At 44.0% G+C, this 25,486-nt stretch overlaps 1 protein-coding gene across 2 annotated transcripts in view; it reads left to right on the forward strand.

Annotated features, from left to right (window-relative positions):
* The window catches only part of LOC144115967 (valine--tRNA ligase, mitochondrial-like), a 192,426-nt gene extending 167,215 nt beyond the window's left edge, over positions 1-25,211 (forward strand). For both annotated transcript variants that reach the window (XM_077650611.1, XM_077650614.1), the window contains 2 exons: positions 11,440-11,577; positions 19,704-25,211. In XM_077650611.1, the coding sequence (XP_077506737.1) occupies positions 11,440-11,577; positions 19,704-19,748 (183 nt within the window). In that variant the 3' untranslated portion in view covers positions 19,749-25,211. The remainder of the gene's footprint in view (positions 1-11,439; positions 11,578-19,703) is intronic.
* Positions 25,212-25,486: the final 275 nt, after the last annotated feature.

Genomic DNA, 25,486 nt, shown 5'->3' on the forward strand with positions numbered 1-25,486 from the left:
TGAGGCATTAGGAGATATCAGGGATGCTACAGCGTGGTTGAGTTTTTGATGCGTGGCTCCGTCGCAGCGCGCCTTGCGCTGGCCTTGAGCAGCTGCTCTGTCAACACCCAGAACCAGCACCCCTCCCCTGTGCATGGCGGCTGACGGCTGTCGATAAGCGGTGAACATGCACCTTCCTTCGCACACCTGGCTACTGATAAGCAGGGGCAGCCTGATAACGCTATCGCATTCTACTCTTAAAGGCGAAGCTTAAGCATTCTCCGAGTTCTTTTTTTTTTTTACTTTCAGCTGCACACTCGGTGCTCAAGGGAGTGCCGTTAATTGATGGATAATCGCTGTTCCAATCATGGTGGCGCCTCCACTCGGAACGGCAGTCGTGCCAGGGAGTGTCGGTCGCTAACGGAAGAGCCGACACCGCTCACGCATAGTTTCTCTTTGGCTCTGACGCTTTTGACAACTGCCGGCCATGTTTTACCAGTTTTTAATGTAGTGCTTTGTCAATCGTCATTTGTGCTTCAAGTTCAGTAAGCATCTGGCACCCGTTCACAGCTACATTCGAGGTGACTGTCATTCTTTATGCTAAAGAAACAAATAGCTGCGCATCGGGCCGCAAATTCAACATCTCGGAATGGGTGATACAGGTGTGACGGCTGCAGTGAGGCAAAATTTTCAGCTGTTCCGCGCAATGTTGTGGTGCGACTGTTTGCGAAGTGCAGGATTTCGCTGTTCGACGATGTTAGAAAAATGTGCTCTGGGACTGCAGTAGCGATCACGACTGCAGCACTAGCAGACTCCCCGCAGGGGGGCGTCTGCAGCTTGCAGGCATTGATGAATGGCAACACCACGGGTTCCCGAGCATCCGCAGGGACATCCCCACAAGGGAATGATGGTGAACAGTGCATCACCGCGGACCCGAGCACCCACGCTAGCCGTGCGTGGCATCGCCGTGTCCGTGGAAAAGGAGATCCTTGTGGTTGAGCCGATGCCGAGCGTTTGGACCTTTAAGGCCCCTTGGCGGAGGCAACACACCACTTTGGCCCCAGCTTCCTGTAGACGGCACCTCCGGCCTGACCCGACCGGGGGAAATCGGCAGTCACCTTTTCCTGTCCTCCACTCCGTCTTTCACTTTCCTGTCATCTATCCTACAACTTTCCTGCCTCCTCCTCTCTACCCTGGGTTTCGTCAGATCTGGTTATAGTTGGGGTGTATAGCTGGCGTGGGCAGGACTTGCTTACAAGCTCCTGTCCTGCCCCCTAGTTGGGCTCTATGGTGGGTGGCTAGCACTGCGACCGAACTAGAAAGATATTTGATGGCTCATTTCTCAATTTCCACTGATCGTCCTCTAAAAAGAGGGCGGAACGATGAAGATTTTTTTCAAAAAAGGAAAGTGTCATTCCCAAAATTTCCTGTTATTCATAGCAAAGCTGAAGAACAGCAAGCAAGGCTGATTTCCTCATTCCTGGTAGCAAAGTGCCTGACAGATACCTTGGGCTTTGGGTACAAGGTATCAAAAATGGCTAGTGGCGACTTACTGCTCGAACTACGTGACACCGTCCAGCACTCGAAACTTGCAAACATTGTATCGATAGGGGAGATTCCTGTCTCCATCACGTCACACCGATCTTTGAACACAGTCCGAGGCGCCATATCAGAAATTGATTTTGTTCACCTCTCTGAAAAAGAAATGCTTGAAGGCCTTGCCGACCAAGATGTCATAAATGTTCAGTGGATAAAGGTCCGGAACGATAACAAGGAAATAGATATGAAACACATGATCCTCACTTTCAGCACCAGCACACTACCTAAAAACAATGAAGTCGGATTCCTTGAAATAAATGTAAGGCCATATATACCCAACCCACGCAGATGTTTCAATTGCCAGAGGTTCGGCCACGGCTCACAGAGTTGTCGCGGCCACAAAACTTGCGCGAAATGCTCGTCGAAGGACCGCCAGTCTGATTAATGTATTGCTGCCCAGCGGTGCACAAATTGTGAGGGAGACCATGCTGCATACTCCAGGGCTTGTCCGTCCTGGAAGAAAGAAAAAGAAATAATTACTCTGAAAACCACTGCAAACATTTCTTTCAAGGAAGCAAGAAGGCAATACGCCGAAACAAACAGATTTTTCTTCACTGCAAAAACAAACTTCGCCGATGTGGTGTGTGGGCGCGCCGCATCACACCAGGCTTCGGCACCTGTCCAGGCCGCACGCAGTGGGCCTATGGCAGGGCCATCCGCGCCCCCTGGTGGTGTAGCTAACACTACTCCGCCAAACCCAAAGCAGGCTGCGCAGACCCCCGGGTCAGCGGGCCTCAAGACCTCTTCCCACAGGTCGAGGTCTAAGTCAAAAGTCAGCGTGCGTCCTGCACGGTCGTCCAGCACCTCTGCTGAGGCAATGGACACGACCCAAGGCAGCCCCGTGCCGTCCACATCGGACGGATGGCGGAGGTCTTTGGATCGATCAAAAAATTGTGAGGCTCCGAGTCACGGGGCCAAATCATAGTTCATCTAATTTTATCTGCACACACGCACTCAACATCAAGATGGCTTTCATAATACACTGGAACTGCAGAGGTCTCGTAAATAAATATAACGACATAAAAGACATTTTAAACACAATTTCCCCTATTGCTTTATGTGTGCAGGAAACCAGTCTAGGCCCTCAGCACACAAAGGTGCTGAGGAAGTATACTGTCTTCCGCCGTGACCGAGAGGGGGCGAGTAGACTCTCGGGAGGCGTAGGAATCATTGTGCAACCTGGCGTAGCAGCTAGTGAGATCAAACTCAAAACTTATTTTATTTATTTTATTTATTTAAAACATACTGCAGTCATTGAAGACCAGGCAGGAAGGGCAATACAGGTCACAAAAAATGCAATTCAGCGCCACCATTGGGAAGCAATCACAAAATATAAAACGAACAGGGAACTTGGTTTGAAGCCGTAGCAGCCACCGTGGTTGGTTACAATACCATTACATTTTGTAGCGTATATCTTCAACCACATCTCGAAGTAAGACAGCATGAATTAGAGAGCCTTTTACAACAGTTACCGGAGCCATACTTGACATTTGGTGATTTTAATGCACACTCTTGTTTCTGGGGCAGCGAGAAAACCGATAGCAGAGGTAAGGTTATTGAAGATTTTATACTATCCAACAATATTTGTTTATTGAACACCGGCAAACCTACTTATTACTACCCTAGTTCAGGAAAAATGAGTGTTTTAGATTTGTCATTTAGCTCTCCATCAGTTTTTAGCAATTTTAAATGGGTTGTTTTAGACAACCCATATGGAAGCGATCATCTCCCTGTTTAAATCTGCCTGTCATCCCCACCATCAGTCAACCAGACAAAACCACGGTGTTGGAAGCTCAATCTAGCAGACTGGCAGCTTTTTAGAACAGCAGCCACATTAGAAAATATTACGTGCGGAAATCGTAATGTAAATGAAATAAATGAAAAGTTCACAAATTGTCTTCTTGCTGCCGCACACTTGGCTATCCCCCAATCTTCAGGAATAGTGCAACGCAACCATAAAATGTGGTGGACACGAGATTGCAAAGAAGCAAAAAACAACAAAATAAAGCTTGGGGTATATTTCGCCGATACCCCACACAGGAGAACCTTATAAACTTTAAAAAAGCAAGAGCAAAAGCGCAGTACATACGTCGAAATGCCGAAAAGTAATCCGGGCAGCGTTTCATTTCCTCGATAAACAGCCAAGTCTTTTCGAAAAAAATGTGGGAGGCAGTACACAAAATGGATGGTCGGTACTCTCCATTCACAGTTCCTCTTCTGAACGCCCCTGGTGTACAGACAAATATAAAAGAACAAGCAGACATATTAGGTGAACATTTTTCCATTGTATCTAGTTCCTCTAACTGTACAGAATCATTTTTAAGATATAAAAACAAAGCCGAAAAAGAAAGGCTGCCGATAAAGGGCAGTGCACACGAAGCATATAATAGCCCATTTACACTACAAGAAATTAACAGCGTACTTTCTTCTGGTAAACAGACTGCACCAGGACCAGATGAAGTCCATTACGAAATGCTTGCCCACCTGTCCGAACGCGCAGTAGACTTTCTTCTGAAATTTTTTAACAAAATATGGTTATCAGGGGAGATTCCAGAGGCTTGGAAAAAAGCCATTATTGTAGCGTTGTTGAAGCCGGGAAAAGCACCTACCTCCCCTGGCAATTACAGACCTATAGCCCTAACAAGCGTACTTGCCAAATCCTTCGAAAGCGTCCTTAACATTAGATTAATGTTTACATTACAATCCCGTGATCTTCTTGACATCAATCAGTGTGGGTTTAAAAATGCGTGCTCTACAACTGACCATCTAGTCCGCCTAGAGAACACAGTCCGAGAAGCATTTATACACAAGCAACACTGCCTTGCGGTCTTTTTCAATTTAGAAAAAGCCTATGACAGGACATGGAGGTTTGGCATACTGCGGGACCTTGGAGACCTCGGAATTCGTGGTAGAATGCTAAAATGCTTGAGTGACTTTTTGACCAACCGTTCATTTCATGTACGCCTGGGTGCCACTCTTTCTAAGAATTTCATTCAAGAGAACGGCGTGCCTCAGGGGTGCATTTTAAGCACCACGCTTTTTATAATAAAAATGAATTCCCTAGCAAAAATAATCTCAGTCTATCATGTATTCTGTCTACGTCGACGATCTTCAGATTGCTTGCACATCCTCTAGCGTTACATCGTGCGAGATGCAAATACAGCTGACAGTAAATAAACTAACAACATGGGCAGACAAAAATGGTTTCAAGTTTTCTACGCAAAAGTCAGTAGCTTATCTTTTCTCGCTTAGAAGAGGACTGCACACTGATCCCTCTCTGTATTTAAATGAAGTCGCACTACCAATTAAAGATGAGCACAAATATCTAGGAATAACTTATGACAAAAAGCTCACATTCCTACCACACATAAACATACTCAAAAAGAAAGCTTCTAAATCTCTGAATATACTAAAAGTAATTTCACGAAAACACTGGGGTTCCGATAGGACTTGTCTTTTTTTACAGATTCATTTCTCTGTAGTACGTTCTGGATTAGATTACGATGCATAGTTTATGGATCAGCGAGGCGAACGTACCTTAAACGGCTAGATCCAGTACATAATTTAGGCTTGCGTCTTTCCACCGGTGCATACAGGACGTCACCGATAAACAGTCTTTATGTGGAAACCAACGAACCATCACTTACAGAGAGAAGAACCATGCTCACATGCTCGTACGTTTTAAAAATCCGTTCACTACCTAAACATTTCTGTCACCAAATAGCCACAAAGTGCCCATCTAGAACACTATTTAACAACAAACTATTAGCTATAAGGCCACTTCTGTGTTTTGAAGATATGTGCAAAAACCTCGGCGTAATGGATGCATTACCTGGCATTGCTCGAAGACGTGGTCTGCTGCCTCCGTGGTTAAATTTTCCTGCAATCTGTGACCTCACTCTTGCATATTTCCGTAAAAAACTAACTCCACAGCAACATATAATACAAGAATTCCATGCCCTTGAAGAAAAATACAGTAGTTTTACAGAATTTTATACTGATGGATCAAGAACAGATAGTTGCGTAGGAAGCGCAGTGGTGGGAGGGAATTCGGAGGAAATAGTAAGACTGCCACAGTGTTCCTCCATCTTTGCCGTGGAGTGCTACGCAGTATGGATGACCATAGAAAAAATACTAAGTGAGAACCTAAAAAATTCTGTTATTTACACAGACTCCTTAAGTGTACTTAGAGCTCTCCATTCTAAAAATGCAAGCTCCCCTCTGCTTGGTGACATCATACACAACATAGTAACTGCCACAGCTCAAGGACAAAATATAAAACTGTGCTGGGTCCCGAGTCATGTGGGAATAAAAGGCAATGAGAGAGCAGATGTGTGTGCTGCTAAAGCTCGTGGCAAGGATATAAAGAAAGTTAATATACCGTTTCATGATTGCATGAAATTAGTAGCAAGGAAACTAAGAAAAAAATGGCAGTCGGCTTGAAACAATGAGGTAAATAATAAACTACACTTGGTAATACACTTGGTAAAACCAGTTTTAGATGAATTTAAGTCATGTGTGCACCAAGAACGTTTCAAGGAAGTGATCTTATGCCGTGTCCGAATAGGTCACACGCAACTTACGCACAACTTCCTACTAACAAAACAAGACAAACCTGTTTGCCAAGAATGTGGAGATGAACTCACGGTTAACCACATTTTATTCTCTTGTGTGGAACTGGAAGAACTAAGAAAAACGTATTTTACTGAATTTTATAATAAATGCATTCCTTTTCATCCCGCACTGCATTTAGGAGATGATGCAACTGTTGATATATCATGTGTTTTTAGCTTTCTTAACGAAACGGGATTTCTCAAGAGACCCTAAATTTTTTACCCACTGGTTTGTTTGAATTTTAGTACACCTCAGCCACTTTCCCATGCCTGAGAAGAAAGCTGAGGCTTTTATTTTGAATTGGTTGGGAGCCTCGATATCCTTGCGCAGCCAGGGAAAGCTACTGAGGTTACCCGGCCCTCTTTAAAGCTTTTATTTGTAGCCATTTCTAAAATTTGTGTATGTGTTAACTGGGTAATATTAACGTTTGAGGGCCTCTAGAGCAGGGATGATTCTAACATTTCTATAATATTCAACAAAAGACTTTTCCTATACCTTGTTCTTGGTGCATGATGGCCTCAGTTGCCTATGTGCCATAAAACACAACACAACACACTAGCAAAGACGGCACAAGTGTGGACGAGTACAGTGACTAATACCCCTGTCAGACGGCCAGTTTCAATGCCTATCTAGTCGAGTGTCTTCGAGATTCTCAATCACCATCGAACTCGAAGGAGTTGTGTCGCTGCTACATGGCAAATCTCAATGGCCATTGAAATGGTTCTCATGTCTCACGCTACGCTTGTGTGGCGCCACAATCGCTACTTTAGATTTTACAAAATAACAATATATGATAAATGTATACGAAATGCTTAAATACATGCATACACGCATGTCATTTAAAACCCTTTTAATTGCACGGACACGAAGGACAGATGCAGACACTGCTGTAGCCACTCTAATACAAGACGAGTCAAAACCAAGCCAGTCCAACTGCGTCGGAGCGCTGCTTCGTTAGGCTTAACACATGGGAAGTCACCTTGATTTCTGAAAAACAAAAGCGATTTGTCTCTTGAAACTTTATGCGAGGGTAAGAATTGGCAAATCGAAGGCGAATACAACAGCTTAGAACACAATATTGCTTTAAGGAATTAGCGACGAAGTTGTTATCGCTGCGAAGTGGGCGGGCAGGGCGCCAACGCAAACAACGCAAAGACCAACGCCAAATTAATGCGCTTAATGTGCTTAAAACCAGTCTGATACAATTTTAGAATTATTGTACAGACTGGTTGCATTAAAGTCTAGGCGAATAATGTTTGTTCATGCTTTTGCACCGTGAATGTGTCGTGTACGAAAGTGCGCTTGGCGCCGCTCGAAGCAACGCTAGCAACCTTGGGCAGCGCTCGAAGGCCCTCGAAATCTCGATGGAGTTCCGCGCTGCTCTGTTGACTCGATAGGCTATTGACTCGATCGCCATTGAAACTGCCCGTGTGGCAGCGCTCGATCGCCTTTGAGTCGATCGACTATCGGTTCGAGGGCCCTCGAAATACCTGTGTGACAGGGGTATAATACATTTTCGTTTTGGAATGTGCCCACTAGGGACACCCGCATGCGGTGGCCAATAGCAGCTGACAATAAGTGGCGGCAGGAGGATAAAGCTATTGCATTCTACAATTAAAGACCAAGGTTATGTGACCTCCAAGTCTTTCTTCTGACATGCGATATGGGGGGTCGACTTACATTCGAGTCGACTTACAATCGTGTAAATATGGTATTTGAAAATGTATGGAAAAACTGAATTGATATCCGGAGTCATGACTGCAAACAGACCAATTATGAACTGATGCGAACACTGTCCCAGCATATGAAAACATATGTACTGATTTCGACGAATGGTGCAAGGCTCACTCGAGCAAACCTAAAACAAACAAACTTATTTGCGTAGGAATGACCAAGAACAATTAAGCAGTCTATCAAGGCAGTTTACACAGATATCGCATAAGAGCTGAAGTACATTTGCAAAAATAACATGGTACAAATATTTATTAAGGCAAAATAAATACTTCCAGAACGTCACTTGATACATAAACACAGGGAGTTCAGTAAGTTGTCTACCCAGTAGGTTCCACCGATGCAAGGGAGCTGAGCTTGTCTGTCAGATTGAGGCAAGTCCGGACCTAATACATAGTAGCAGTTTGGTCTGATTAAAGCACTGGAAGTGGCCTTATGGCAAGGGCAGTAAAGTGAGCTACTAGCAAAAGAGAAAGAGATTTTGAACTTTGTTTTACGATTAAATTCTCTGCAAAGAACAAAGAAATGTTAATATATTCATGAAAGGATTATTGCTGTACTGATTGTAATGCACCTTACTACCACTAGGTGAAGTTTTGGGTCAAAAAGTTTAATAGTGTTACAGAATAAATTGAAGATGATCGCCATAATTTGGAGGCAATGATTTTGTAAGATTGTTGGTGTTATAGCTCATGAATGGGGCACTTTAGGAGGCACAGTTTCCAGTATCATTCATGATGTTTTGATGGTTTCGAAGGCCAGTTTCCGGAGAGTGCCACAAATGCTGATGCCTGAGCCAAAAGCGTGTCACCGGCAGTTAAGCGGAGATAATTTAGGCATGCTTAGAAAAATGTCTCTGGTTTAGCGATAGCTACAGCTGGCCGAGTGGACTTGCTCAGTCGAATTGCAAGGTCAGTCTTTCGCCGCTGCGTTTCGCTGGGCGTTCCTTCTTCATCTTCGTCCCTGGACGTGGATTCACTCTCTACCCCTCTCCACACCTCCCCCACTCGGCCAGCACGCCACGCCGCTGCGCTGAAGGCTCAAAATGCTACCATAATGTAGGCACGCGGCGTGCACACCAGCTGCGTGCTCTGACGTCACTCCGTGTATGCGCACAGCTGACGAGGCAGGTGGCGTCTGCTCCGCCGTCGGCACAGTGGCGAGGCATGTGGCGGGCACACCAGCTGCGGGCTATGACGTCACTCCACACATGCGCGATGCCAGTGCACGTTAAAGAACCCCAGGTGGTCGAAATTTCCAGAGCCCTTCACTACGGCGTCTCTCATAGCCTGTGTCGCTTTGGGACGTTAAACTCCCATCAACCATAAACCAAATTCCGCACATGCGCACAGCTGGTGGAGCAGTGATGTCGAGGCTCTGCGCGCAGCCACGCTGACCTAGCGAAGTGGCTGGTGCAGTGTAGCTATCGCTACAAAATTTCAGGAGGCCTCTATTCTCATTTATGGATCTTGAAACATAGGTCCAGCACCACACTCTACAATCCAAACTAGATCAAATGCAATGGAGCCACAAGGCTCACCAACGTGAAAGAAACTGGAAATGTCAGCTATTTTTATGATACAGGAGGTGTTTCATGCTACACAATGTGATGGCAGGAAGCATCTATTGTTCAATGATAGAGGCACTACGTGAGCAGTCAAAGCAAAACCTTGGGGGAATTTGTCAACAAGTGTGCTGTTGATAAAGGACAATGCACAAACAACCTCGTAAGCCTTGCAAATCAGGAAATGTGACTTCATGAAGCTTAACCAGTCATCCTTCACTTCAGACCTGGGTCTTTGGGATTAGGTTGTCTTTCGTAACCTGAACAAATTTCTGCGTTGGCAGCGACTTTACAGTGATAATTCTGTGAAAAGCACTAACAGGCTTCCTGCAGCAGCAAGAAGCTTCTGTTGTGAAATAAACCATCGAAAGCATAGTGAAATTAATGTGTTGATGTGAAGAGGAACAGCATTATGTAGTAAGTTCAATTTGCTCCCAAAATTTAGTTTTAGGTATTGAAATAGACAACTTCTTGAACACCTCTCATATTACTTTGATCATGGAAAATGAATGTACCAACTGTGTAGGCACCTATTGAATGCATTCACTCACTTGGAGTCTACATGGAGCAAAAAAAAAAATTGGAAATAAAAATTTTCCTTTGCTCTCTGTGGGAGCTGCAAAGCTGCTGATTGTTTCTTCAACGTTGCTATTTTTTGCCAGTTTGCTTTCGACAGATAACAATACAAGTAATGATAACGTAGATGCCCCAGTCCCATTTAGATGCCAAGCAGTTTTTTATAGGTTTCAAACTAGAACCCCCCTCCCTCTCAGGACTCCATATACAGATGTATCCTCCGAAATGTTTGCAGGTCGGGTGAAAAGGTTGTGCGAGTCCAATGTGGGCCAATGATTGGCCTTTTTGAAGCCAAGCCTGTTGCTTTGAGGTTCCTCCATAGGGGAGTTATTTTGACGGAAAATGAGCTCTCAGACAACTAACCATAGAAAACTACGAGTTTTGCAACTGAGTTTCACAATAAGGCTTTTCAACAACCGCGGCGCCACCATCAATTTCTCTGCATTCCCCCCTCCTCTGCTACAGCTGCACCCACTTGAGCTCTGCACGCGGTGCCGACTGCACCCTCCTTGTGACGTCAGTGTGTGTTGGCACTCTCATGAAAAAAAAAAAAAAAACGGGGCTTGTGTGTGATACTGCTAATGCTGTTAGACTTTTTTCCCAGAGGTGTGCAAGAATGTGCAAGGCATTTTTCTTCTGCTCCTGCCAATTAGTTATTTATTTATTCAATACTGCCAACCTTGTACACGTCCAAGCAGGATGGGTAGAAAGATAAACAAAACAAGTATGAGCAAAGTTAATAAAACATCAGAGTGTGGCGAAAAGCAATAAAGAATAATTCCAATCTGTTACAGTGCGAGGAAAAATCTGAAAACATAGATAAATTTGTTCGTGCAAAATACGGTGTCAGCGAGTTAGGATAGTGGTGGCGAGTATGCCTCAGCGTTGAATGTGACAGATAGGGTAAAGTTTAATTCCGAGGTTATTGTTTCAAAGCAAGAAAAGAAATTACAGACGTAAATTTTTCCTTCATTGTTTGCGACACTGAATGCCCTTAGCATGCATAATTTCAGAGGGTGTGTCATACGGAAAAAATTTTGAGTAAAACAACCTAATAGCTTTCTGCTGTACCTTTTTAAGACTGGTAATGTTATGGTAAGTTAACAGATCCCAAACAACACATACATATTCAAGTTTCAGTCTAATTAGTGAATTGTAAGCAAGCAATTTTGTACTAGGGGGTGAATTTTTAAGCTTATGGCTTAAAAATATGACGAGAACTGGGAAATGCAAGTAGTATATGTTGCTGCAAAGTGTACTCATGTCTGATGTAGCGTTGGCGCAGTTTGGCCACCATTCTTGAATGACCCTGTGCTCTGCATTGCCAGATTATGCCATTGCGAGTGTGTGCTCGAGCAAGGCACATTTAAACGCAGAGGGAGGCTGTGCAAGCAGCGCAGCAGAAGCGCCTTCAGCAGCTCGTGAACCGGCTGAATAGCCTGGAGCGGCGCCGGGCACATCCAAGGTACAAGAGCCAGAACTCGGTGGTTGAGCAGGCCAGACACGCCGAGCAGGTGGGTTCCAGGGCAAAGCACCATGGGGGTTGTGGGACTGACTGGCCTGGAATAAGACAGCATGCAGACACATGTGTGCTGAGGACAAACTGAAGCTGACCTGTATCAATAGGTTACTGCCTTTTAACAACAAAGAGGCTACTTGCACCAGAGCTTTTAATAATTAACAAGGCCAAAAACTTTTTAAAACAAAGCTGTGAGCTTCAGGTTAAGTGTCATTTTAAGGCAGTGGATGTAATTAACCTCCATGTAGGGAATTCCTCAATATAACAAAGTTTTTTAATTCCCCCATGCCGCCCCCATTGAAGTGCGTGCATTTAAGACCTCCATGTAACGAACGTGCAGTGGCAGTGGACCTTGATATAAAAAACTTGCTAGGCCGACTATCTGTTAGTTTTTGCCGTGTTACAGAATTTGACAGAAAAGTTTCACGATGATAAAGCACGAACTGACATGAGAGGAACATCAACGATCGCAACGAGCGACTGCAGTTGAGACAACGCATCGTGCTTCAGTGCTGTCGGCGCATCTCCGTTGCTTTCGCTTTTGGAACACCATACCACATGGCAATACAACAGTTGATGCTCAAAAGCAGTGAAAAATGATAGGGCATAGTATAAACGAAACGACGCGAGCAGTGCACGCCCATCGCTGCTGCGCGGTTGCTTACGTGATTCCAGTGCCGATAGCTATTGCGCTATTGCGCGTCGGGACTCTGGAGCGGGGACGGCACAGAGCGCCAGTGATGCAAGGCGGAGAGTCCGTTTCCTGGGGCAACAGCGGCGGGCAGAACGAAAGAGGGAGCATGCGAGAAGAAGCATGTGCCTCTGTGGCCCGTCCATGGCGGCGGCCCGACTGCACGCACTCTCCTCCAGCTCAACCGCGGTGCCCTTGCCTCTCCCGCTGTCCCTACCCCACTTGTATCAGCATTGCGCGAGCCGCGGCGGAGGTGGCGACGGCTGCCGCAGCAGTCACGCTATTGGGAACTGCAGCTTCGCAGGGGGGCGCTGCAGGTGCCAGTGAAAAGCACCCTCTCCGGCCGACTCCTCATAATTGACCGGGCATGCTAGTCACCCCTCCCATTGATTAGTTGCGCAAATAGCGCGCACTTCCTCTTCAAAGGGGCCAGTTCTGCACATGCTTTGCACATGTTGGCCTGCCTGCAAATCTGTTTGTGCAGTCGCGTGCTTTTTCCCTCGTGCTTAAAAGCTGACGAGCTTCAGAGAATTAGGAAAATGTACACTCTGAGATGTGGGTTCAAAGAAATAGGGTACAGTGAAATTTTTTTCGCAGTGCAAACTTGAAAAAAGGATAACTACTAGTGCACCATGCTCCCCTCGTGGAGCTGATTGTTGATGAAAACGCTGTTACCATAATGGCGAAATGTGTGTCCCAAGTAAATGACAAAATCATTTACGACGGGGCATTCGAGGTAAATACCTTTATTTTGGCACGGTCATTTTCGCAAAATACTTAATTTTGTTGGAAGGCTGAGCAGATCAGTGCATGCAATTTTGTTGGCCATATAGGTAGGATTTTGTTACGTTTTTCACTAAATAATAATGAAAATTATGTTTATTTAAACAAAAATAAAGTGCCCTTAAGGCAATACACGAGGCTGCAGAGAAAAATGAAAACATGCACGAAATGCGCCTACCAGCTGCTCGGTTATGGCTAAAAGAAAAAAATGCTCCAGTTTGGTTATTCACTGCCACTGAGGTAAGCGGTTAGTATATTTATTTTAATGCCAATTACAGCGCATGTGCATCTCCAAAACAATTTATTTGCAGAGCGATCGCTCATATGCAAATGCTCATTCATGTGCAAGCAAACATTTTGGCTATGATTTTGGCTATGTTTTTAAAGACATTTTTACATGCAGTAAAGTAACTTTATAAAATGAGCCGGGCATTACTCATCAGAACACTGAGGCGATCACTGACCTTGCCTCACACACGTCTGCATAACGCAGCTGTTGATGTCAGTTTCTCAAATAATTCTTTGCTTTACCTGACTGGCGCACGGCTTTACTGGCAAAAAAAAATGAGATTCTTTGGCCCGAGCTCTACTACTAAACACTGCATGCTCAGTGAATCACAACGAAAACTGGTCAGAAACAATGTTATACATGCAACATGCCCAACATGATTAGCAAGAGTAAAAAGTAGGGGTGTGCGAATATTGAAATTTTCTAATACGAATCGAATATGAATATGAAGAAAAAATGGCTTCGAATATCGAATTGAATATCGAATATCTGGTCAGCACAAAAAATAAATTCAGAAAAGATAAACAAGCAAACATTGTTGTTCATATTTTTTAAAAATAGTGTATGGCCTTTGCAAGTGAAATAAACAAAACTAGACTGCCTGAGCACCGTATAAAAAAAAAATTCATGATGTGCACAGAAATGTATACTACTTAATTGAACAGCATAACACTACCCAAACCTGTAATGTGGTCAGGCAGAATGAAATCCATAACATGACAAGACTGGAAACAAAAATAACATGATGGCTAGTAAAACCTCATTAATTTGGAGTTCAAAGAACCGACAGAAATGCCCGGGTAATTTGAAGGTCGATTTATAAAATGCCCCGCGGCCCCGAAAAAAAAAACTACCGAAAATGCAGTAGTCTTATGAGGCGGCTCTATCGTGAAAACACCTCAGGGTTCGCACGGGTCCTTGAAAACCTTGAAAACCCTTGAATTTGAAAATGTGATTTTCAAGGCCTTGAAAACCTTGAAATATTTAGTGGTGCCTGAAAAACCCTTGAATTTCGTGATGATAGCCATTGGCACCGTTCAGCGATTGCCCATTGATCAACTGGCCACATTGAAAGCGAGGGTTGCCTCCGGATCCAAGCCAAGAAAATCCAGTCCGGTTCGGGCGTTCGTCCTCCATGTTGTCATATTGTCGTGTTGTGTTTTTTGTTCGCTGCAGTCGCGCACTTTTTATGGTTTCTGTCTTCATACCGCTTGTTAATCGTCTCCCGTTGGCTTATTCAGAGCACGTGTATTGCGGCACGCGCTGGACGTGGACATAACTGTGTGTGCGGGCAATGCCCGGGAAGTGCAATTTTCAGCATGACGAGTACAAAGACTGGATTGCACCGGAGACCACAAGTTCGCATCGTGCTAGATGCAGACCGTGCGGAAAAGTGTTTGACATCTCGTCGATGGGAGAGTCTGCGTTGAAGAGCCACAAGAGGAGTTCGAAACACAGCGCGAGCATGAAGAACGCAGCAGATAGCTCCATGTTGAACTACGTGACATCGCGTGAGTGTGGCAAATCTGTTCGTGTGGTCGAAACAGAGTCCTCAAATTTGAATGCTGCAAGCAAGGCTCACGATTTAGTGACAGAAGCGGAAATATTGTGGGCTTTGAAAGTTGTCACGTGTCATTACTCGTACAGCTCATCTGCCCACACAATCGATCTGTTCAAGAGAATGTCTCCCGACAGCGAGGTGGCGAAGGTCTTCACATGTGGAGAGAAAAAGTGCGCATACCTGACATGTCATGGTCTTGGACCATTCTTTCTATCATCCATTCATCAGGCGATAGATAAGTGCGACTATTACGCCGTTCTGTTTGATGAATCCACAAATGATTACCTCCATCGGAAGCAGATGGATATACACGTTAGGTACTGGGATGCATCTCAAAAAATAACAAGGTACTTCACATCCGTTTTTATGGGCCACGCGACGGCAGATGACATTGAGGATAAATTGTTGAAGGCACTGGAGCCATTACCACTTGTTAAGATCCTGCAAGTGTCCATGGACGGACCGAATGTCAACTTGAAAATTTTCAGAAGCTTTCAGGAGCACCTGCAAAAAACTATCAAGTACAATGCCTAGATTTAGGCACTTGCAGTCTGCACGTTGTGCACAATGCCTACAGGGCAGGTGTAACAGCCAGCAAGTGGGGAGTGGACATTCTGTTGTCTAGTCTAAGTGCATTATTTCAAGATTCCCCGGCGAGGCAAGAAGACTTTGTAGCGGTGATTGGTCAGGCTACATTTCCCCTTAAGTACGTCTCCCATCGCTGGGTTGAAAATGTTCCGGTAATTGAACGAGCCCTTTCGCTCTGGCCTGGTGTGAGAATTTACATTGAGTCTGCAAAAAAGAAAAGTGAACCAGCCGAACTGTGCCTCCTTTCAAAACTTGCTCAGTTCCTCCAGTAACCCACTAGTCCCAGCAAAACTTAACTTTGTCCTTGGGATTGCACTAATTCTGAAAGTTTTCCTGATGGACTATCAGGTAGACCAACCACTTGTGTTTTTTCTGGCAAGGGACCTCGAAACAATTGTCAGGAAGCTTCTCACAAAGTTTTTGAAGTGTTCAGTTCTCTCTGCATCAGTTGGGACTACAGGCCTGTTGAAAATCAACAATGAAGACGTGAACAATCACACAGCACTTGAGGAAGTGTACATTGGTTATGCAGCTGAACAAATTTTGAAGAATTCCAAGGTCAGTGCAAAAGGTGCATTTGCATTTAAAATGTAATGCAAGCAGTTCCTTGTTAGTGTGTGTAAAAAGGTTCTTGAGAAGAGTCCTTTAAGATTCCCTTTAGTTATAGGCCTTTCCTCACTGGATCCCCGTCAATTGTGCACCAAGCCAGACCAGTGCCTAGCAGGACTCAAGAATGTTTTGAATGCCCTCATCGCTGCAAAAAGATTTAGCGATCGCCAACGGGACTCTGTTCTCTCTGAGTACGCCGAAATGCTGCAGATGGAGAAGCACAAGCTGCGTTTTTTTGAAAAGAGCTCTGACAGGCTAGACATTTTTTTCTTTGAACTCCGAAAGTTGATTCATCCTACGCTGAGCTCTGGACAGTAGTCCAACTTTTGTTTGTGCTCAGCCATGGCCAGGCAACTGTGGAAAGGGGATTTAGTGTCAACCGGCAGGTCTGTGTGGAAAACCTGAAAAGTATGTCGTATGTCTCATAACGCGTTATATGCGACGCCGTTAATAAGGCAGGTGGCATCCTTAACATTCCTATAAGAAAGGAGTTGAGGACCTCCGTTTCAGCTGCAAGGCATCGTTATCACGAATATCTGGAGGCACAGAAGAAGGAGCAACTTGAAGAAGCAAATGAGTCAAAGAAGCGCCTTGTTGAGGAAGAAATTGATACCTTGAAGCGAAAGAAATCAAGACTTGAAGCAACCGTTGCTGATCTGACAGCTTCAGCAGACAACTTGGCTGAGAAAGCAGAAGAGACAGGCAACGTCATGCACACTGGGAAGTCAAATTGCCTTAGGAGAACGGCAAAAAGCAAAACGGAAGAACTTCTAATCATCAAGCAAGAAATAATCGCAAAGCTTCAGGAGCTTTCATGAACGCTTGTTACGACCTGTCTTCTTTTAGTATTAAACTAGTCTAGTGTGTAAGTGCGGCTATTTCTTAGTTTTCAATAAATTTGTTGCAGCGTGTTTTAAAAAAGTTGTTTTACTATAAAGGGTACTAAATTGAGTATTGAAATGAGTCCTTGAAAAAACTTTTGGGGGCCTTGAAAGTCCTTAAAAACCCTTGAATTTGTGCCTTCAAAGCCTGTACGAACCCTGCACCTGTAATCCCGTGACGAGCACTGAGTTTCGGTGTGCTGGAAAACATCGCGAACGTAAGCGAGATGGGAACGCACATTGACGTTGGAATGGCGAGACTGCTTCTAAAAAGGAAAAAAAATGACCAGCGACATGTCAGTCAGAGTCTGAAAGCGGCACGGTGCTGAGATTGGACTACTGGCGAATGCACGGGCCGACAGTTGCCATTGCCACGGGCGAGTGGCGAAACTCAGAAACCAAAACTACGCGGCCAGGTTATTTTTTTTACCTAGTGACAGGGGCCCTCCGAACGTTGTCACGCCGGCTGTTACGCCTGCGTAGGAGGTGCATGGGTTACAGTGCACCATGCAATAGGCGGGATTTTTACAGGATCGCTTGCCCTGTTGTGACACCTCGACTCGCCCCTTCGGGAGCCTCACGTGAAATTCCGCAAATAGTCTTTCCCACATATCATAGTTGACCAAAATAAGATGGCAGTGGTCACGCTCAGAGAGTTAAGGTGACAGAATGAATGCCATGCGTGTGGGCATTAATTAGATAACATATTTATTATTATGGAAGAATAAAAAGTAAACGCGCTTTCGCATTGCAATTGTTATAAGCGGGTCGTCCCTCATCTCGTTCGCAGCACGTGGGGTATGTGGGAAAGCCCACTTGGGGAATTGCGCACGAGGTCAAGTCTAGCGGCATCGGAATGCGATCGGTCCACACAATAAACGATGGAGAAGAAAGCGAGCAGGGCCTTTATATTGTTTTTCTGGAACTTTAAACTCTATATTCAGATAATTTTCCGAGATATTGAGCTTTTGCCACAAACAAATTTACGAAAGTCTGCGCGGTATACGATCGCTGCCGAGTATCCGGGAATTTTCGAATATTCGGAAATTCACGAATATCATTTCTCGAATACGAATATGAACCGAATATGAAACATATTCGATTCGTATTCGAAATTTCAAATATTCGCACACCCCTAGTAAAGAGCTTACTTGACCCTGTGCACAGCAGTTATCCAGGCTTGCAGTCTCTTGTTCTCAACTATTTCGTACCATTTTTTAATGGGAAAGAGTTTATGAATGGAAATTTTTCAGATATTGTAAGATTTCACTATAACAATCAATATATCCTCAAATCTCTCGTCGACAGGCTTGCATTTTTTTGCTAATAACGTTTTTGCTACAGTCAAAAGCGTTTCCCGTTGTTTTCTGCGATGGAAAAATTTTAAAAGATTTTGCTACACATCGAAAGGATGTGTAGCAATATTTCCGTAGCAGTACCTTACAATTTTTCAATATTCAAAGTTTTGTCTAAGAATGCAGGACATGTTCAGGAAATGGTGCAATTTGACGGGCAGCTTTTGGCCCTTGGTGTTCAGGGAACTATTATGACAGTCCCCGACACAACAAGAAGTTTCCCCACTCTTCGAACGCTGCGGAATTTCAGCCATGACTCACAATGAGCATCAACACCTCTTTTGTGTATCAGCGAGCTGGACGGCATGTGCACACAATGAAAGAGAGAGTGCCAGCGATGCAAGCAGCACGCGTACCCATCGAGACGTCGCTAACTCAATGCACTCCACCGGCGGCGTTCCCAGACAGAATTTCGGAAATGACCGCCAGGGGAGAAGCAGCGCTAGTGCAGTGGGGGCAAACTTTAGGCGTGCTTCCCGTTCAGTGCAATCGCGGAACATTTCTCTTTGTTTATGACTTCTAGTAATCTGGTTTTCTGTAAACATATTCAAGGTGATTTCGTCTGCATTTTTTTCTTATTTTGGTTTCCGTTTTGTATTGCCCTTTTGGGTCTTCTCGCGAAAACGGCATGCAACGAAAACCTGTATGTAATGAAAAATCCTGGACTTTTTGCAACTTCGTTATATCCAGGTATAACTGCTAGACTTCACAGTCTGTGCTTGACTTTAACTTGAATGAAACTGTCTTGCACAAAACTAGCAAACAATGCTTGTCGGCCTTTTCAGTACAGACACATGTGTGTTGTGTCTAAATTTGAAACTTGAGTACATAGAACAGGTGAAATTAGTGTCCACCGTTCTGTAGTAACAGAGGCTTTCACGTTCTCACAGTTCACCTGTAGGAGATAAACATGAGCAGACAGTTAATGTTGTTGGCAGTATTCTGTGTACAGTTTGCGCAGTCGCTAGAAGGCTCTTGAGTTTTTGAATTCCACTTTCGTGACCTCGAAATCCGTGTGTAGTGCACTTTGAAAACCCTCGACTTGCTAAGGTAGCAAATAAGGATCAAGTTTGACACAGACTGTACCGTATTCATCTGCTTTTCTGGAAAGCTTTTACTTTTTGAAACTAACTAACAAATGGTTTTATGTAGTTTTATTTATTTATTTATTTATTTTTCAGAAACTGTCATATAAGTGCTGTTGTCTTACTGCTTTTGGTAGTTCATAAGAAAGCGTGTGCAGTTGTTTCAGGAGGTTGTCAGTTCCTGTGCAGCTCAAAAAAAAAAAAGCAGCAAGCCTACGTGCTGTGTTATGCAAAAGTTGCATATATGTGAATGTTACATTGTATTCATTTTTCTTGCAGATTGCCAGCATGAAGATGGAAATTGAAAGGTTGCAAGGATCATAACATTCCCCACACAGATGCACACATGTGCAGCGTGTATCCTCAAGGACATGAAGGTTGTCTTCGAAAAGAAGCAGTAGCTCTGTATTGGAGGAGCTGTTGTAGGTTGTTTGTGACATGTGGTGTTAACTTTGCATAGCAAGGCTAGATGTCATTCTGACTATTGAGTGTTGCCCTTCCATGGTGCTAGAAGTATTTAGGGTGACATGATAGCGCCCCGAGAGTATCACTCATATCGTAATGAATGCTGGTGAGCAAGGTAATCCTTTTGTGCTGCTGAACAAGTAGCGAGGACAAGGGATACGGGGCAAGTAGCAAAACCATCCACTTTAACCAATCCTCATGTGCAAGATGGGTGTTTTTTGCTAAACAAGTGTAGAAAGATGAGTCACATACAACTAAGTGCAAAACTAAAAAAGCTGCTGCGGCCTGGACTCCCTTCTTGACACTCTGTTGAGCTGATGCCTCTGACAAGTTGAAAGTTCAGAGACTTGTTCAGTTTTACTAAGACTGCATGTGGAGATGACAGTTGGTGTGAATCACTTTTCAATGCGAGTGCACAGATGGAATAAAGACCTCTATGAGCTCATGGGGTGCTCACAGTCACGCGTTGGAAAATAATGTAAAAGCACTGTGCACTGCAGTTGCTATGAAAACCAGCAGTAAACTACCTTCTCAGCTAGTGGAACAACTAGCAAAGTCGTCAGCACAAGGCCAGCATCACATGAACTTAATGGTAAGTGGGTGTCATAGGCCTCGCATCCAGTATTCCTTCTCTCAGTATTGGGGACAGCTGCAGCTAAGAGTCCTTCCCTCAGTGCATGTATGGTGGAGGCATGCCATCATATCACCTGAATACTGCTAGTACTGTGATTTCCTCTGCAGTACCTTTTTCTTTTTCTGTGCAACACAGACATGTTTTCAGGTTATGAGGTCAGGACACATTTAGCCATGTGTGCAACCTGTTGTGACCAGATGTTGGTAAGCTACAGCCATAGAAACTCATTGACTCATTGTCTGTAGCATGTCCATTCTCATTCTATGCTTTGAGCCTGCTTTGGGCCTTGGCAGCTTTCTTTCTCCCCCCACCACCAGGCACATGCCACTGTGGCTTTGTGTCGAGGTTTCTCTCTACCTCACACATTTGTTTGTCCAATGGTTGGCGTGTGCTTTGTGGCGTTGGAGCGTTATTTATGACTTGGAGTGCCAGGGGCTGGGAGGTTCATAGCCTAATGTGCTAGTTCTGTTTACTTGCCACACTCAGTGGCCCTTTTTTTGCAAGAAACAAATTTTCAAATACAATCAGTTGCTCTAAATATTTCTCGTCGACATGGACTCGACCATAGCTGAGCTTTTGGAACAAGTTGTAGTAAATCATATGTAGATTTCTCTTGTAGCTAATGAAGTACTTGAATGTAAAACCTGTCTTGTGTCGGTCACCTTTAGTAATAGACTGTGCTTCTGTGCTACACTCCTGCAAAGCCCAATACTGCAGCTGCTAAATGTATGCCATTATATCATGCCGTTACTGTTTGTCGGGGCGCCACCCTTTTGCTGTTTCATTTGGGATGAATGCTGCTAGTCGCTTTGAGAGAGCTATACAGTAGAATCTTGGGGATAAGAATCTCACGGGGGTCACGAAAAAATTCGTATCATCCGAAATTTTGTATCATCCAAACGAATAAAATTCATATGCAGAAATGCATGCACTCAGATCGGTAAACGGCTGATGGGATTTATTCACGGCCTTGCGCCCACGCTACTCGACGTGCATACCACACGATTAGTGATCATGATTTCGGTGATGCGAAGGCCGTGCACTGCCACTCACTGATTGCGGTGCACATTGCACGATTAGCGATTGCGACGTCAGCGATGTGCAGGCAGCGCTTAGTGCTCGAGGGTGTGGTCGTGGCTCGCATGTTGGTATCATCTAATATGGCGCAGGAGAGAGTTTGAAACATCCGGAATTTCACGCGTTGTGCACAATGAACTCCGGCCGGGGAATTTTATAAATTCGTATCAACTGTGTTCATGTCACCAAGGTTCTACTGTATACAGGACGTCCTAGATAAATGTAACTGAGGTTTTAAAAAAAAATACAGTGTGTCCTATGAAAGCGAAAGCAACTGAGTATGGTTGGGAGTCACTTGGCGTACATTTTTTCATTCTGCCTAGCTAATTAAGATTAATTAGCTAGCTGTTAAACTCTGGTTAAGAAATGGTATATCAGTTGGAGGGTTGTAGATCACCTTGAAAAACGGCCGGCTGAAGTGTTAGCAACAAAGCTGTCTTTACTTATCCCTTATTTAACCAAATTTTAATGAGAGGCCACAAAATACAAGAACTACCATCTGACAGGGCAGCAGTTTCAGCACTCCCAGACATGCTTTTACGGAGCTGCAGCATTTTATCTCAGAAAAGCTGTCCCGAATAGGGCTTGACATTTGCAGTGGCCAAGAAATATGTGCCAGCAGCTGCTCACGCATCAAGGAAAGCAAGCACGTGCCACTGTCGAGTCCAATAAATTATAACTGTAAAGAAACAGAAAAGAGTGACCATTACATTTTTCTTGTGTGTCCGAGACTTTACATAGATAACATCTGCCCATGCTCTAGTCTTTTTGCTGTCTTGTGCATTCGGTCCTGATTTTATAAACAGAGGATATCTCTAGCAAGAACACCTTTGTTTCATGCCATGTCACATGAACCATGACACAGCATCATCATTGCTGCTTCCACTGCATACCCAATACATGTTCTCACTTACCGCTGCGGGTCCGAAGTAGCAGGTGCAAACCTTACAGCCTCCGCGAACGCCAAGGCCTGCCAAGGACAGTGCTTCTGAGATAAAAGGGTTTAGTTTTGAATAGTGTATTCGGGAGTGCTGAAATAGTAACAGTGTCACTTGGTAGTATTGGTATTTTGCCGTCTTTCTTTTTAGCCTGGTAATAAGTGGGTGCATAAAGTGTCCGTCGTTTGAAACACTCCAGCCAGCTGTTTTTGAGTTGTAATTGAACTTTCCAGTTGGCACTGTTTATGAAGCCAGGAGCTTAAAAGATTAGCTAATTAGTCCTAATTAACTAGACAGAACAGTATATACTGGAGACCACACCAAGCGACCCCAAACTGTGCGCGGTTGATGTTGCTCCCCTAGCACACACTGTCTTTTTGAAACCTTGATTATGTTGATCTAAGATGCCCTGCATGTAGGGTGCAGAAAGAAGTTGTCTTTCGTCGGAAGGGATCAAGCAAAAAACATTATCTTAAATGTTCATGTTTGCTTACCACTGTTGATTTGTTATCAACTTTTGTTTTCCTTGTTAGCCATCAGTGTGAGCCCTAACTCCTCTGGTCATAAAGTGTGACAAAGTAATCATTTGGGTAGTGATTTTTTGAGAACTTATTGGTGGGTGTGTTTAGCAAAGCTTTATCTAGGGCACCTAAAAGTGCTTTTTTTTTTTTATAGGTTATGATTCAAACATTTCACACATGCAGACTGCAGTTAGAAGCCCTGGTTTCTTCAGAAAGTGACACACATTTTCTGGAAATCGCACTCTTTTTCAGACCAAATCACTACTGCTTGTGGCTTTCTTTTCCCGGCTGAACAGTGCCTTTTTTTTTTTTGCTTCTCACTAATGCCAATGACAAGATTACCACATCTCTGTGTCGCAAGATATTGTAAACAGCAGCTTTGTTGTGTGTCTGAGGATCCTGACATGTATGCTATATTTACATATTCTGATGTAATTGTAAAGCAGAATCATAGAACATTGCTGTACTGAGTTTTCAAGGCCCTGTCATACTGCCAACGTTCTCAAACAAGTGTAGGCATACCTGTGACTGTGAGGTGCAAAGTATAGGCAGCTCTTAAGGCCTACCATAATTGCCGATTATAAGTAGACCCCACAACTTGTGACACCCTCTGAGCAAAAAAAGTTTGTAAGCAGCAGCTGGCGTGCCGTGGTTTCTGCCCTTCCGTTTGGCTGCAACAGGCGTGCTACCATCCCTTGATTCCGAATATAGGTTGACACTGCCGCACCCTGCAGCCCTAGCTCGCCAATAAGGTCTTCAGGAGACCAAGTCATGCAAAGAAACATTTATATTTGTCCACGAGGAACTCTTAAGACTCGTCATCACTTGTGAGAAGGACACGGCCGCGGTCATTGCTATCTTGTGAGCCACTGCTTCTGCTGGTCGTCGGAAGTTGTGCCAAGATGCCGCGCACGAAAAAAGCCGCACAGACCATGTTCGTTGGTAGCTGGCACTCCACCGCCAGTGCTCCTTTCAAGGGCGCCCAGCATCTTGGTGCTCTGCCAAGTTTGCCAAGCATGCCATCCCTGCAGGTGTCATCAACTGATCTCCACTAACCCCCTCAAAAGATAAACACACCGTGATGTTATTGGTGTGCAGCATCTTGGCGTAGTGCCAAGGTCTGCGCCGCAGACAGCGTGAAACTGATGAACGTGCTGAAAACAGCTAACGCTTAAAAAAAAAGTAAATTCTCGTTAAAAATGTATGTGTGTGTGTGGGGGGGGGTCATTATGCGAGTGGGTTCATTATGCGAGTAAATATGTACTTTTTACTTTGCATTTAGGTCGACCTTACGATTCCACCCATAAGTCGACTGCAATTATAAGTGGAGCTTCCATCTTTGAAAGGTCATTTTTTGGAAAAAAGAACAAAAAGCGTGTACTTATAATCGGCAATACATGGTATATAGGCTTGGAGGAGTGTGTTATTCACAGTAAATCTGCACAGCACATAAAGAATGGTGCACAAAAAGCAGATTATGACACAAGAAAACCTCACTTTGCTTGCTGTAGTCCATACATTGTGCCCTGTGCTTCGTGCACTGTTCAGTTTTGCTGCTGCTGTGGAGGGCCCAACATTAATTATGGGTCGTGCTGTGCCACTTCCCATGCCCCCCTTGAATAGGGGTCTTCAGCTCTTTCTTTGCCATGGGAAAAATGGGTGTTTCCTGTTGGTTGTTTTATTGTTTTGCAGTGAGAATGTTGTAGTTACACCAACATGCAGCATATCAAAGTGAGACTAAATGAACATACTTCCTTATGCCCACTTCAAACAGTAATATTAACTGTGATTTACTATACTGCTAGCAAAATGCTTAAGTTGATAATTACGCCAAAGGGACATAACATTCTGCTCATAGCTTAGAGGAGTGAAATTATTTAAGAATTGTGAAATAAAATTTTTCTTTGCTTTATTGTGTAGTTCACATGGGAGTGTCTGTGTTCTAGCTCGTGAACAAATTTGAGCTACAGAAATATATTTGCTACCTTGTAGAAACTGCCTATTTCTTGGAGGGCTTTGTCCTTTTTGCTACAAAAATGCTTCAATGGAAAAAATTAAAAGTATATTAAGATAAATTAAATTAAATATTCTTTTGAATGTGGGACATTTAAATAATTGCAAAATTGTAACAATAAAAATTGTTTAATAAGAAGATGTAGTGTGTGCAACATAGAAACCTCGATTTATATGCCTATTATGTTTAAGTTGTTTAAAATGCTTCAGAAATTTGTGGAACAGCTATGCTTAAAAATAATCTCGGCTCAGAATCTATGACCTGCAAGTGAAAAAAAAAAAGCCTTTACTACCCAAGACTTAAGTGCCACTGGGGCAAAGCAGTTCCTTGGTGACAGCAGATATGCAACTTGCTAAGAAGACTGGAAAAATTCCTCCTGGATATCCTTGGGCAAATATGAAAATGGCCAGAAA

This window comes from Amblyomma americanum, chromosome 1 (genome assembly GCF_052857255.1).
Source record: "Amblyomma americanum isolate KBUSLIRL-KWMA chromosome 1, ASM5285725v1, whole genome shotgun sequence".
Lineage (NCBI taxonomy): Eukaryota > Metazoa > Arthropoda > Arachnida > Ixodida > Ixodidae > Amblyomma > Amblyomma americanum.